Source organism: Culex pipiens, chromosome 3, assembly GCF_016801865.2.
Source record: "Culex pipiens pallens isolate TS chromosome 3, TS_CPP_V2, whole genome shotgun sequence".
NCBI lineage: Eukaryota > Metazoa > Arthropoda > Insecta > Diptera > Culicidae > Culex > Culex pipiens.
Window position 1 is genome coordinate 117,940,959 of NC_068939.1, and position 11,319 is coordinate 117,952,277.

General features: G+C 41.6%; 2 protein-coding genes across 2 annotated transcripts; one reads left to right on the forward strand and one right to left on the reverse strand.

Annotated features, from left to right (window-relative positions):
• Positions 1-4,702: 4,702 nt before the first annotated feature.
• Positions 4,703-5,848, reverse strand: LOC120417884 (RNA-binding protein 7). The gene is made up of 2 exons (XM_039580104.2): positions 5,668-5,848; positions 4,703-5,604 (listed from the first exon to the last, which is right to left on the reverse strand). Exons 1-2 carry the CDS (start codon positions 5,752-5,754, stop codon positions 4,939-4,941), a joined length of 753 nt encoding a protein of 250 aa, XP_039436038.1. The 5' UTR covers positions 5,755-5,848; the 3' UTR covers positions 4,703-4,938.
• Positions 5,849-5,925: 77 nt separating this feature from the next.
• Positions 5,926-10,765, forward strand: LOC120417883 (uncharacterized). Its single transcript, XM_039580103.2, has 3 exons — positions 5,926-6,071; positions 6,137-6,245; positions 8,701-10,765. The coding sequence occupies exons 1-3, from the start codon at positions 6,030-6,032 to the stop codon at positions 10,500-10,502; spliced, it is 1,953 nt and encodes a 650-aa protein (XP_039436037.1). The 5' UTR covers positions 5,926-6,029; the 3' UTR covers positions 10,503-10,765.
• Positions 10,766-11,319: the final 554 nt, after the last annotated feature.

An 11,319-nucleotide genomic window follows, 5' to 3' on the forward strand; every position in this document is an offset into this window, starting at 1 on the left:
GTTCCCAAACTTTGGGGAGTTGTTTAGGACCCCAAAAGGAACTATAATAATGCTGTGCTGGAAAATCGATTTTGATATTACACCCTACTGCTCATGTATGTAACCCCTTAATGTTAAGTGAGACGTAACATTTATCATTTAAAAAATGTGTTTTGTTTTACTGTTTTAAAACCATTTCAAAAATTTTAAAAGTTTCAAAAATTTTGAAAATTTTTAGTTTTAAAAATTTTAGAATTTTAAAAATAAAAAAAAAATTAAAAAATTCTAAAATTTCAGAAATTTTTGGAAATTTAAATTTTTTAAAAATTTCCAAAATTAAAAAAAAAAATTCAATTAAATCTAAAATTTCTAAATTTCAAAAACTATTTTTTTTAAATGTCGCAATTTAAAAAAAATAAAATTTTTAGAGTTTTAAATATTTTACAAATTTTGAAATTTTTTTTCTGCTTAATATGAAAAAATTAAAAAAAATCAAAAAATTTAAAAATTCAAAAATTTTAAAAATTAAAAAAAAAAATCTAAAAATTCAAAAATTTTGAAAATTTAAAAAAAATCGAAAATTTTAAAAACTGTAATAATTTTAAAATTTCTAAAATTTCAATTTTTTTAAATATTTTACTAATTTTAAAAATTTTAAAAATTTAATTTTTTTTAATTTAAAATTTTAAAATTTAAAAAGTCTTAAAATTTTTAACCTTTTTAAACATTTTAATCATTTCAAACATTTCAAAAAATTTTAACGTTTAAAATTTTTATTTTTTTAAAATTTTTAGATATTTTAAAAAAATTCTTAAGCTTCAGAATAAAAAAAAAATAATGTCATAAATTTAAATAATTTAAAAAAATAAAACATTATTTTTTTTAATTAAAAAAAACCTTTTTTTTATTACAAAAAAACCTTTTTTTTTATTACAAAAAAAAAACAAAATTTTAAACCGCAAAAAAAATTAAATAATTACAAAAATTTAAAAAATTAGAAGGAGTCTTCTAAATCTTCAACAAATTCAAACAGATAAAAAAAATCCATCAATTTGAAAAACATAATTTCGAAATGTTTGAATTTCTGGATTTTTTAAAATTAGAATTTTAAAATTTCGTGACTTTTTGATTTTTTGAATCTTAGAATATCAGATTTTTTTTTAATTTTTGTTCATGTTTGCTCACACCAACCAGAGCAGATATTCAAAAATCTCCGAAACACGCATTCAAGCTTTGCTCCTAGCTTACCGGTAGGGGCAGGGGGGGGGGCAGAATGGGCCACCCTTGGTTTTGGGCTTTAGAATGGATTTAGACCAACTGTAAGGCAAGGGTCTTATAAAGGACGTCAAATTGCATCACCATACCGAAAACGACGTTTGAATTCATTGTATTTTTCGAATAATGAGCAAAAATGTAAATGTATTGACAAAACCACGCAAATGTTGTTTATTTCGGGGTTCTTAAATAAGCTTTCTCGAAAGTTAGATTGTTTGAAAAAGTTTGCCCAATGCTTATAACATTACTACATGCTACTACTAAGGTATACAAACAACAACGAAACCTTAAAATCATTTAGAGGCTTGGTGGTGGAAGTTTTAAATTAAAATCCACTTGGGGGCAAAATGGACCACCCTTTTCCTGCCTTATAAAAACAATCAAAAGTTAAAAAATTTGAGCTAAATGGATTATTTCCCTCCTGGTTGTTCCACAAATCACGTTTAATGCAACAAAAGTTGATTTTTTAATTGTTTCGACGCTTAGTTGTAAAAATAGTGTCTTTTTTCGACATATTTATACTATTTTCAAAAATCTTTGTTTTTTTAAGTTACTATTTTTATAAAAGTGATCAAATTTCATGGAAACTATAATGGAAAGGTCCCTCAAGTAATTTCTTATCACCCTTCAACGTTGTATTAGAAGTAATGGCTTGTTTTCTAAGGTGGCCCATTCTGCCCCGCAGGGTGGTCCATTCTGCCCCGCACCCTGGAAAAAAAGTCGAAAAAACTTTTTTTTTAAGGTGGCTCAAAAATAGTTTTAAGTAAAATAATTTCATCTATACTTGGTTGACATTGAAGGGAACATTCCATAGCATAAGCCTACTACACTGGATTCATATTTTTTTTTATGTTTTTCTATGGTTTTTGGTGCATTTCCCTTAGGCGGTCCATTCTGCCCCCCCTGCCCCTACTTGTCAAAAACAGGAACCGACACATATTTTTCTTCCACAGATGATCTTGAGATCCAATTTGATACCTGCTTTGCTACGCGCGGTGGGAGACTCGAGAGCAAACTCGGGAGCAAATTTGGTGGTAATCAAATCGGGTAGCATGTTGTTGAAATCATGACGTTTTCAAAAATATTTATTCTTTGAAATTTCGGGTCTCCTACGAAAGGCCGAATCTCAAAAGGCCGAATCCCGAAAGGCCGAAATTCAAAAGGCCGAATTACTCGAAAGGCAGAATTCTCATAAGGCCGAATCCCAAAAGGCCGAATGCTCAAAAGGCCGAATCTCATAAGGTAAACCGCGCCCAAAAAGGCGGAAACGCATTCCAAACTTCGTTTGGAATGCGTTTCCGCCTTTTTGGGCGCTGTTTACTATTATTATTTTCATAAACCATTGTTATGTGGGTAATTCTCCGCCAACTCACACAGCAGTTGCCCCGACCCTTCTTCGATTTGCATGAAACTTTGTCCTAAGGGGAAACTTTTGTCCCTGATCACGAATCCGAGGTCCGTTTTTTGATATCTCGTGACGGAGGGGCGGTACGACCCCTTCCATTTTTGAACATGCGAAAAAATAGGTGTTTTTCAATAATTTGCAGCCTGGAACGGTGATGAGATAGAAATTTGGTGTCAAAGGGACTTTTATGTAAAATTAGACGCCCGATTTGATGGCGTACTCAGAATTCCGAAAAAACGTATTTTTCATCGAAAAAAACACTAAAAAAGTTTTAAAAATTCTCCCATTTTCCGTTACTCGACTGTAAAAATTTTTGGAACATGTCATTTTATGGGAAATTTAATGTACTTTTCGAATCTACATTGTCCCAGAAGGGTCATTTTTTCATTTAGAACAAAATTTTTCATTTTAAAATTTCGTGTTTTTTCTAACTTTGCAGGGTTATTTTTTAGAGTGTAACAATGTTCTAAAAAGTTTTAGAGCAGACAATTACAAAAATTTTGATATATAGACATAAGGGGTTTGCTTATAAACATCACGAGTTATCACGATTTTACGAAAAAAAGTTTTGAAAAAGTTACTTTTTGCGTTTCTCTTTGTTTCGTCGTCCGTGTCTGTCGCGGGTGACCATGAATGGCCATGATCGATGACGACCAACTTTTTCAAAACTTTTTTTCGTAAAATCGCGATAACTCGTGATGTTTATAAGCAAACCCCTTATGTCTATATATCAAAATTTTTGTAATTGTCTGCTCTAAAACTTTTTAGAACATTGTTACACTCTAAAAAATAACCCTGCAAAGTTAGAAAAAACACGAAATTTTAAAATGAAAAATGTTGTTCTAAATGAAAAAATGACCCTTCTGGGACAATGTAGATTCGAAAAGTACATTAAATTTCCCATAAAATGACATGTTCCAAAATTTTATACAGTCGAGTAACGGAAAATGGGAGAATTTTTAAAACTTTTTTATTGTTTTTTTCGATGAAAAATACGTTTTTTCGAAATTCTGAGTACGCCATCAAATCGGGCGTCTAATTTTACATAAAAGTTCCTTTGACACCAAATTTCTATCTCATCACCGTTTCAGGCTGCAAATTATTGAAAAACACCTCTTTTTTCGCATGTTCAAAAATGGAAGGGGTCGTACCGCCCCTCCGTCACGAGATATCAAAAAATGGACCTCGGATTCGTGATCAGGGACAAAAGTTACCCCTTAGGACAAAGTTTCATGCAAATCGAAGAGGGGTCGGGGCAACTTATCCCGATTTCGTGTGAGTTGGTAGAGAATTACCCATGTAACAAAAATTGATTTCTAAATAAAGAAGGCATAGCGTTCTAGCATTGCTGCCAACTAAATTTGTAATGTTTCTATTTATTTGGCGCAAAATATTTACTGTTATAATTTGAATTCATTTAAGTACTTGGTGACGAATGATCAAATTTCGGTGATCGTCACCATAAAGCAATAAACAACAAGATTGAAACACTTTTGAAATGCTTCAATTTATACTACTCTACTCATTTGTATGCATGGTAACAATATGATCGGTAAAGATAAACAGAATGTACTTATTTCGCTTGAAATTGCAAAAAAAGAACACAGTTTGTTAGTTTACTATATCTTTGAACAATCATAATCAATGAAAATCGTGAAAATATGAACAAAATTCTGAATTCCATAATCATTCCGCCTTTCGAGACATTCGGCCTTTTGAGACGTTTTGCCTTCTGAGCAAAAGACAAAATTCGGCCTTTTGAATTTCGGCCTTTCGAGATTCTGCCTTTTGAGTTTCGGCCTTTTGAGGCAATCCCGAAATTTCCAATAGGATTAAACGAGGACAAAAAACAAAGAAAAAACCATATTTGACCCGCGATGGGTGGCAAATTTGCTACCCTAGCGGTGGGAATGACGGAATACATTATTTTCAACTCTTTTTCTAATATTTCGAGTTAAACTAAACTAAATACCTACTTTAATTTCAACTTAAACTACATTAGGACATTTTTTTCTTACAGCTAATATTAAACCTCCCTTTCTAAGCAATCGCACGATATTTTTTATTCTAGTCAAATCTCGTTTACTTATCAGACCATAAAATTCTGATCGAGGTGATTCGATCGACAATGGTTAGTAAATAATTTGGTATGTATAAGAATACTGATTCAAGGACAATTTCTCAGCAAAAAAATCAACCCAATTTTCACTCCACCATCACGCAGTCGTTAAATGCTAGAAAAAGAAAAAGTTTACATCTCAAAAACAAGTCCCTTCGCACTATCTCCTTCCCCGATAGTCATTCCTTCGATTCTGATTGCCGCCACCGCCGCCACCTCCTCCCCCACCACTTCCACCTCCATTCCGATTCCTTCCACCCCGGTCACGCGAGTACATCTGCCCATCGTTACGATCCCTCGAGTACAGCTGCTGGCCATCACCTCCTCCTCGATTATTGTCCCCCCGCGAGTACGGTTGCTGCTGGTGGTGGGACCGATTGTTCCGGTGGTTCATCTTGCCCTGGTGGTTCTGCTGCTGCATAGGTTGGTTCATCTGTTGCATGATGAGCTCCTGCATGTTGGCCATCATTTGTCCCACCAGGGCCGGGTTCATCATGTCCGCGCCAAGGTTCATCTGACTGAGCAGCTCGTCGCGCATACCGCCCGGGGAGTTCTGGAACTGCTGCTGGTTCTGATTTTGATTCTGATGGTGCTGCTGCTGCTGGCCGCGCTGGTTGCTGTTGAAGTTGACTTTCGGGGAGGCCGCCGGGTTGGGTCCGTTTTTGCTCTTTTTGTGCAGCGTCAGTGGCCGCTGGAAGAGTTTCGTTCCCTCGAAGATTTCGATCGCGTACTCGACCGAGGCCGCGTGGCCGTACGTGATGAACGCGTACGAGCGCTGTCGCTTCTCGTTGTCCCGCGGGATCTTCACCAGCTGCACCGGACCGGCCTGATAAGAGAGTTACATCAATAAGGTAAACTACTAACTAAATTAATCAGCATCAGCACTAACCTGCACAAACAGCTCGTACAGCAGCTCCTCGGTGACCTTGTCCGACAGGTTGCCGCACCACAGCGTCCGCTCGTCCTCCTCACTCATGATTGCGGCCAAAGAATCCTCCGGTAAAACTCGGATTTCGTCACGAAAATGCCGCGTTTAGTTTGTAAACAAAAAGTTGCAGAGCTCGGCGCCGATTCTGCGCAATGATTTTGACAACTGCGCTGACGTGCGATGTTTTTTTTCAACTCAGGTTGTCAACACTTTCCTGCAGGCCACTGCGATTTGAACTGATTTTCGTTCGCCGTGGCGGCGTGGTTTTTGTGAGGAAATTTTGTTTGCACTTTTTGAGGAAATAAAGCTACCAAACAGGCGGAATGGAGTTTGAAAGTGTTCAGGAGCTCGTTGGCTTCATACAGGTAATACAATTTGCCTCCTATTGTGATCTTTTATGTGATAAATCTTACTTGTTTTTCCCCAATAGGAGCAGGAAAATTCTGATCAGGAGGAATCGCTGCTGGAGAAGTTGGAACGGCAGAAGAGGCTGCTTCTCAAGAAGCAGGAGCTAGAGGATTGCCGGAAGATGGTGGAAGGTAAACTTACTTGACTAGAATGTGGAAATTATTCGAGAAATTTTATATTTTTCTACCAAAGCACTGCCTGATAAAACTGGGGAGAGAAGGGGGTAAAACGGGCATTGATTTGAAAGCTCAAGATCATCTATAAAAGGTGAGAATTTAAATGTCATGCCTAATAGGCTGGCTGGGTGCTGGGCATCATCAACGTTCAAAGCCCGCACATGGGAAGCGACGCCGATGACAAGAACGCATTCTACGATATTCTTGACCGCGAGTACAGAAACCAACAGGAACTGTCCAAAGAACGACGTAAAGACCTAAACGCACAGGTCGGCCTGGAGGAGGAGTTTAGACCGGTTACTGGGATGTTCAGCGCTCACCAGCAGACGAACGAGAACGGCCTACGACTCATCGATTTTGCTACCTCTCGAAACATGGCCATACGTAGTACCTTCTTCCAGCACAGCCTCCTCTACAAGTACACCTGGAGATCACCAAACGACACAGACGCAAATCGACCATGCTCGCATCGATGGTAGGCACTTCTCGGACATAATCGACGTCAGAACCTAACGTGACGCGGACATCAACTCGGACCACTACCTGGTGGTGGCAAAGCTGCGCCAACGCCTGTCCGAGGTCAACAAGATCCGGTACCGTCGCGGTATAATCTAGAGCGGCTGAGGTCTCTACCCAGTACGCGCGGGAACTCAAAGCTGCGTTGCCTGACGCAGCGGCATCGATCGCCATCGGGTACGTGGCCCGAGTAAGACGGAACAGCTGGTTCGACGAGAAATTTTAGGCGATTTGGGACGAGAAGAAAGCTGCGTGTGACAAGTGCTGCTGCACAACACCCGTGGGAATAAGGAGTCGTACAAAAAGGTGGTGAAGACAGCAAACCCATCTCTTGCGGGATAAGAAGCGCGATCGGGAAGCGGTAGAATGCAAGGACATGGAATAGCTGTATCGCTCCAATGAAAAGCGTAAGTTCTACATGAAACTTAGTCAATTCCGGAACGGCTTCATGCCGCAAGCCGAACGTCAGCGGTATGGTGGAGGGCGAGGACGAGCCAGCACCCACGATGAGGGAATTTAAGGATGCCACCAAGAAGCTGAAGAACAACAAAGCAGCGGGTAAGGATGGAATGCGGAACTCATCAAGATGGGCACGGATAAGCTGGCGACCTGTCTGCACCAGCTGATTGTCAAGATCTGGGCCACAGAACAGCTACCGGCGAAGTAGAAAGAAGGAGTAATATCCCCGATCTACAAGAAAGGGGACGAACTACCGAGCTACCACTATTCTCAACGCGGCCTACAAAGTGCTGTCTCAAATAATCTTCTGTCGTCTATCAGAGCGAGCAAAGAATTTCGTTGGGACGTACCAAGCCGGTTTCGTGGAGGGGAAATCGACAACGGACCACATTTTTTTCCTACGCCAAATCCTCCAAAAATGTCGCGAGTACCAGATCCTGACGCACCACCTGTTCATCAATTTCAAAGCCGCGTACTACTCGGTCGATCGCGAAGAGCTATGGAAGATCATGTACGAGAACGGCTTTCCCGGGAAGCTGATCAGAATGGTGAAATCAATTTTGGATGGCTTAAACATGCCAGGATCGTGGACCGATCCAGCCAGTTCAGCAGCTTTGCTGACGACATGGACATTGCAGACAGAACGTTCGAGGAGATGACTAGAAGGTACTTTGAATTGAAGCGGGAAGCGAAGAAGGTCGGAATAAGGGTGAATGTTGCGTAGACAAAGTATCTGCCTGCAGGAGGAACCGAGTCCCGGGCACGAGACGTGGACGATGCTCAAGGAGGGCCTGCTTGAGGGTTTTGAACGGCAAGTGCTTTGGACGATCTTTTTCGGCGTACGTGAGAACAATATATGGAGGAGAAGGATAAAACATGAGCAGAAGAAGGTATTTCGGAGGTGATACACAGTGTTGGATGAATTCGTTTATCTGGGAATACTAGTATATAATGTGCGACAACGATGTGAATTGTGAAGTGTAAAGAAAGATTGAAGCTGCGAAATGGGCCTTCGATTCAGTGATGTCCACAGAAAAAACGCTGTAGAGGACCTACTCGATACTCACTGTGGCATATCCAGATTTTTAAGCGAAGATGGCGTTACGAATGGTGAACGCCCGAAATGTCAAAATCGCACAGTGGTACCAACATTACAAAAAAAGTTTCCCATGGCATGACAGCCACACTTTTTTTTCTAATGTTGGTATAACTGCGCGATTTTGACATTTCGGACGTTCACCATTCGTTACGCCATCTTTGCTTAAAGAAGCCGACTAAAAACATGCCTATATTGTTAAAGATGAATTTTTCTTTTTGAAATTGAGAAATTCACGCACGTAAACCATGTTGAGTCAATTACTATTTCACTAGGCAGGCTTCTGAGCTTGAGCCGGACACGGATTGATATCAATATTTTTTCTACATCTCTTTCCAGTAACGAAAACCTACAGCGAGCAGCAGAAGCTGACCTACCGGCACCAGCTGGAGCGGGCCAACGCGACCCAAAAGCTGTGCCACAAGATCGACCAGATGAAGATCGAGGTGCAGCGGGTGATCGACCGAAGCATCGAGCAAACGCTCAGCTCGGCCCAGGAGCAAAGCCGGCGCTTCCACCTGAAGGAGGAGCACCGCGACAAGAAGCGGCTGCACATCTGCGAGCTGCGGGGCCAGCTGGACCGGTACGAGGAAATCGCCAGGCACATCCGCGAATCCAAGGGCCAGGCGATGCTGCGTGCGGCCAAGGCCACTGCGGAGGAGGAGGCGAGGAAGCTGGAGAACGTTAGAGGTGAGCGGGATAAGCTGTGCCAGGCGCAGCGTGACAGGGAAGCTGGCGAGTGGCAGGAAAGCAAGGGGGAGTTGGTGGAGATTGGAAGCTTGTGGGCGAAGGTGGGGATGCAGGAACGTGAGAATTGTGCGATTGAGGAGAAGAACGGCTTGTTGAGGGCCGAGATTGTGAAGCTCACTGAGGAGCTTGAACAGCAGCGGATTTTTGAGGAGGAGGAGGCGAAACGTCTGGAAGAGGAGAGCAGCCAGCTTGCGTTGACGCCCATCAAGATCAGTCATGTGGACATGGGACTGTTCAAGGATCCGAACGATTTTCCCTCGATTACGAACAAGATTGAGGCCAGCCGCCGCACCTACGAGAACATCTTCAAACGTCCGGAGTACATGGAGTTGAAGAAGTTCAAGAGCGATAAACGGGTCAAGACACGGAAGCATTCGCAGGCTGGGTTGGAAAAGCTGAGCCGTGAAGCGGTCAACAACCAGTTGGCGATCGTGGTGCCAAGGTTGAAAATTGACGGCGTGTCGAGTAAGTCGAAGGGAGCCGTTTCAGCTACCGTTTCCGATGAGGGAACGCAGTCTTCTAAGGTTGATCAGCCTCCAAGGAAGTCAACTTCGATGGTTGAGGAGCCGGTCACGCAACCGGAGATTCCCAGCAGTAAGAAGCCGACTAAACCTTCCAAACAGGTAGCTACACCGGCTGTTCGTCGCCAGAAGCTTAAGCCGGAAAAGCTTGACTTCAGAGAGAGCCCTACGCCTCCGAAGGAGACAAAGATCGTTGAGAAATCCACACCTACAATCAAGAAGCGAACCAGTTCCAACGTCCTCGAACTGACCAAGGAGAACGTCGACTCAATGCTTTCATCCGCCAAACGCGCCAAGAAGTCACCGGTCACTGCTGAACCTCCAAAACCCAAAAAGGTCACCATCGACCCAAAACCCATCCAGATCCCAGTGGAGCCGGAACCACTCTCACCACCTGCGCCACCTTCCCCAACTCCCTCCCTGCCCAACGAGGAGGCTCCACCAAGTCCCATCTCCGAAGTTGACGCCGCCCAGCCTTCGCCGGAACGAGCCGAGGAGGGTGACTCGAACTCTGGCGGAAGTTCGCCCCCACGGCGACCCTCGGATGCGTTCGACGGAGTCAGCCTTGGCGGAAGCATTTCGTCGCTCGAGTTGAACGACCGCGACAGCATCAGTGACCTTGGGTTCGATTTGTCCCCGGTGGGATCGACGGACGAAAGCGGTGGCGGACATAAGCGCAGCAGTTCGCCGGGAATGGATTTTGATTTTCTAAACGAGAACTCGCCGGCCAAGCCGGTGCGAGTGGCAAGTCAGAAGGGAAGTCAGCCGAAGAAGAAGGCGGCGCCGGCGGAAAAGTCTTCGGATGGCTTCGACTTTCTGGGGGGAGGTGGTGGTGGAGGCGATGACAGCGGTGGGTTTGATTTCTTCTAAGGGGAAACGGGAAGTTGCCTTTACTCGCTATAGCTTGAATAGTGAAATGAAAGGCATTTTGTATGGTTGCTGTACTCCTTTAGTTTATTTCAAATGTCAACATTTGAATACTTCTTGAATTATTTTAATCCTCTTGTAAATTTCTAATCTGCAACCTTCAAGAAAGAATTGAACTGATTATGATAAGGACTATTATATTTCCAAAAAAATGAGTTGGAATCATATACATATCTCTTTTCTGAATAAAATAAGTGCCCTAAGACGTAAACTTTTTTTAAATGGTATGATGACTGCTGTTGTACAAGCTATGGCTGCTCAGAGTGATGTTAAACCTGAATCTAGAGCGTCCAATTTCCCGTCCCGGGGTACAATTTTAGTAAGCCTTTTAAGGAATAATTGGGGTTATTTCATTAAAAAAAATATATCTAGAGTTTTTTTTCGAAAAGGTCCTGTACACAAAATTTTCAATTTTTGCTTTTAGGGTGTTTTTAGAACCGCCTTGAGTCAGGGGTATTCAAAAACACTCAAAAAGCAAAAAGTGAAAATTTTGTTTATAGGACCTTTTCAAAAAAAACTCGAAATATAAACCCTTTCCTGCCAAAGCCAAATTGCGATTTTTTACGTTTTTGGTAATCGAATCGAATTGGTATCAGTGATGGAGTTATCATCAAAAGAAAACCATTGGATGTTCATCAAAAGAAAAAGTCCAAAGGGAGCATGGCTCTCCTCTCTCGCGCACGAAATATCGGTAAAAAGAATCTAAAAAAATCATCATCTTGATTATTCGGCGGAACATCTTTTTCACTACTACACTTGC

Excerpts from the sequence above, each read along its gene's own strand:
- LOC120417883 (XM_039580103.2), top strand. The coding sequence starts at position 6,030 with ATGGAGTTTGAAAGTGTTCAGGAGCTCGTTGGCTTCATACAG. Across the intron at positions 6,072-6,136 it reads AGCTCGTTGGCTTCATACAG|GAGCAGGAAAATTCTGATCA; the intron begins GTAATACAATTT and ends TTTCCCCAATAG. Across the intron at positions 6,246-8,700 it reads TTGCCGGAAGATGGTGGAAG|TAACGAAAACCTACAGCGAG; the intron begins GTAAACTTACTT and ends ATCTCTTTCCAG.
- LOC120417884 (XM_039580104.2), bottom strand. The coding sequence starts at position 5,754 with ATGAGTGAGGAGGACGAGCGGACGCTGTGGTGCGGCAACCTGTCGGAC. Across the intron at positions 5,605-5,667 it reads TGTACGAGCTGTTTGTGCAG|GCCGGTCCGGTGCAGCTGGT; the intron begins GTTAGTGCTGAT and ends CTCTCTTATCAG.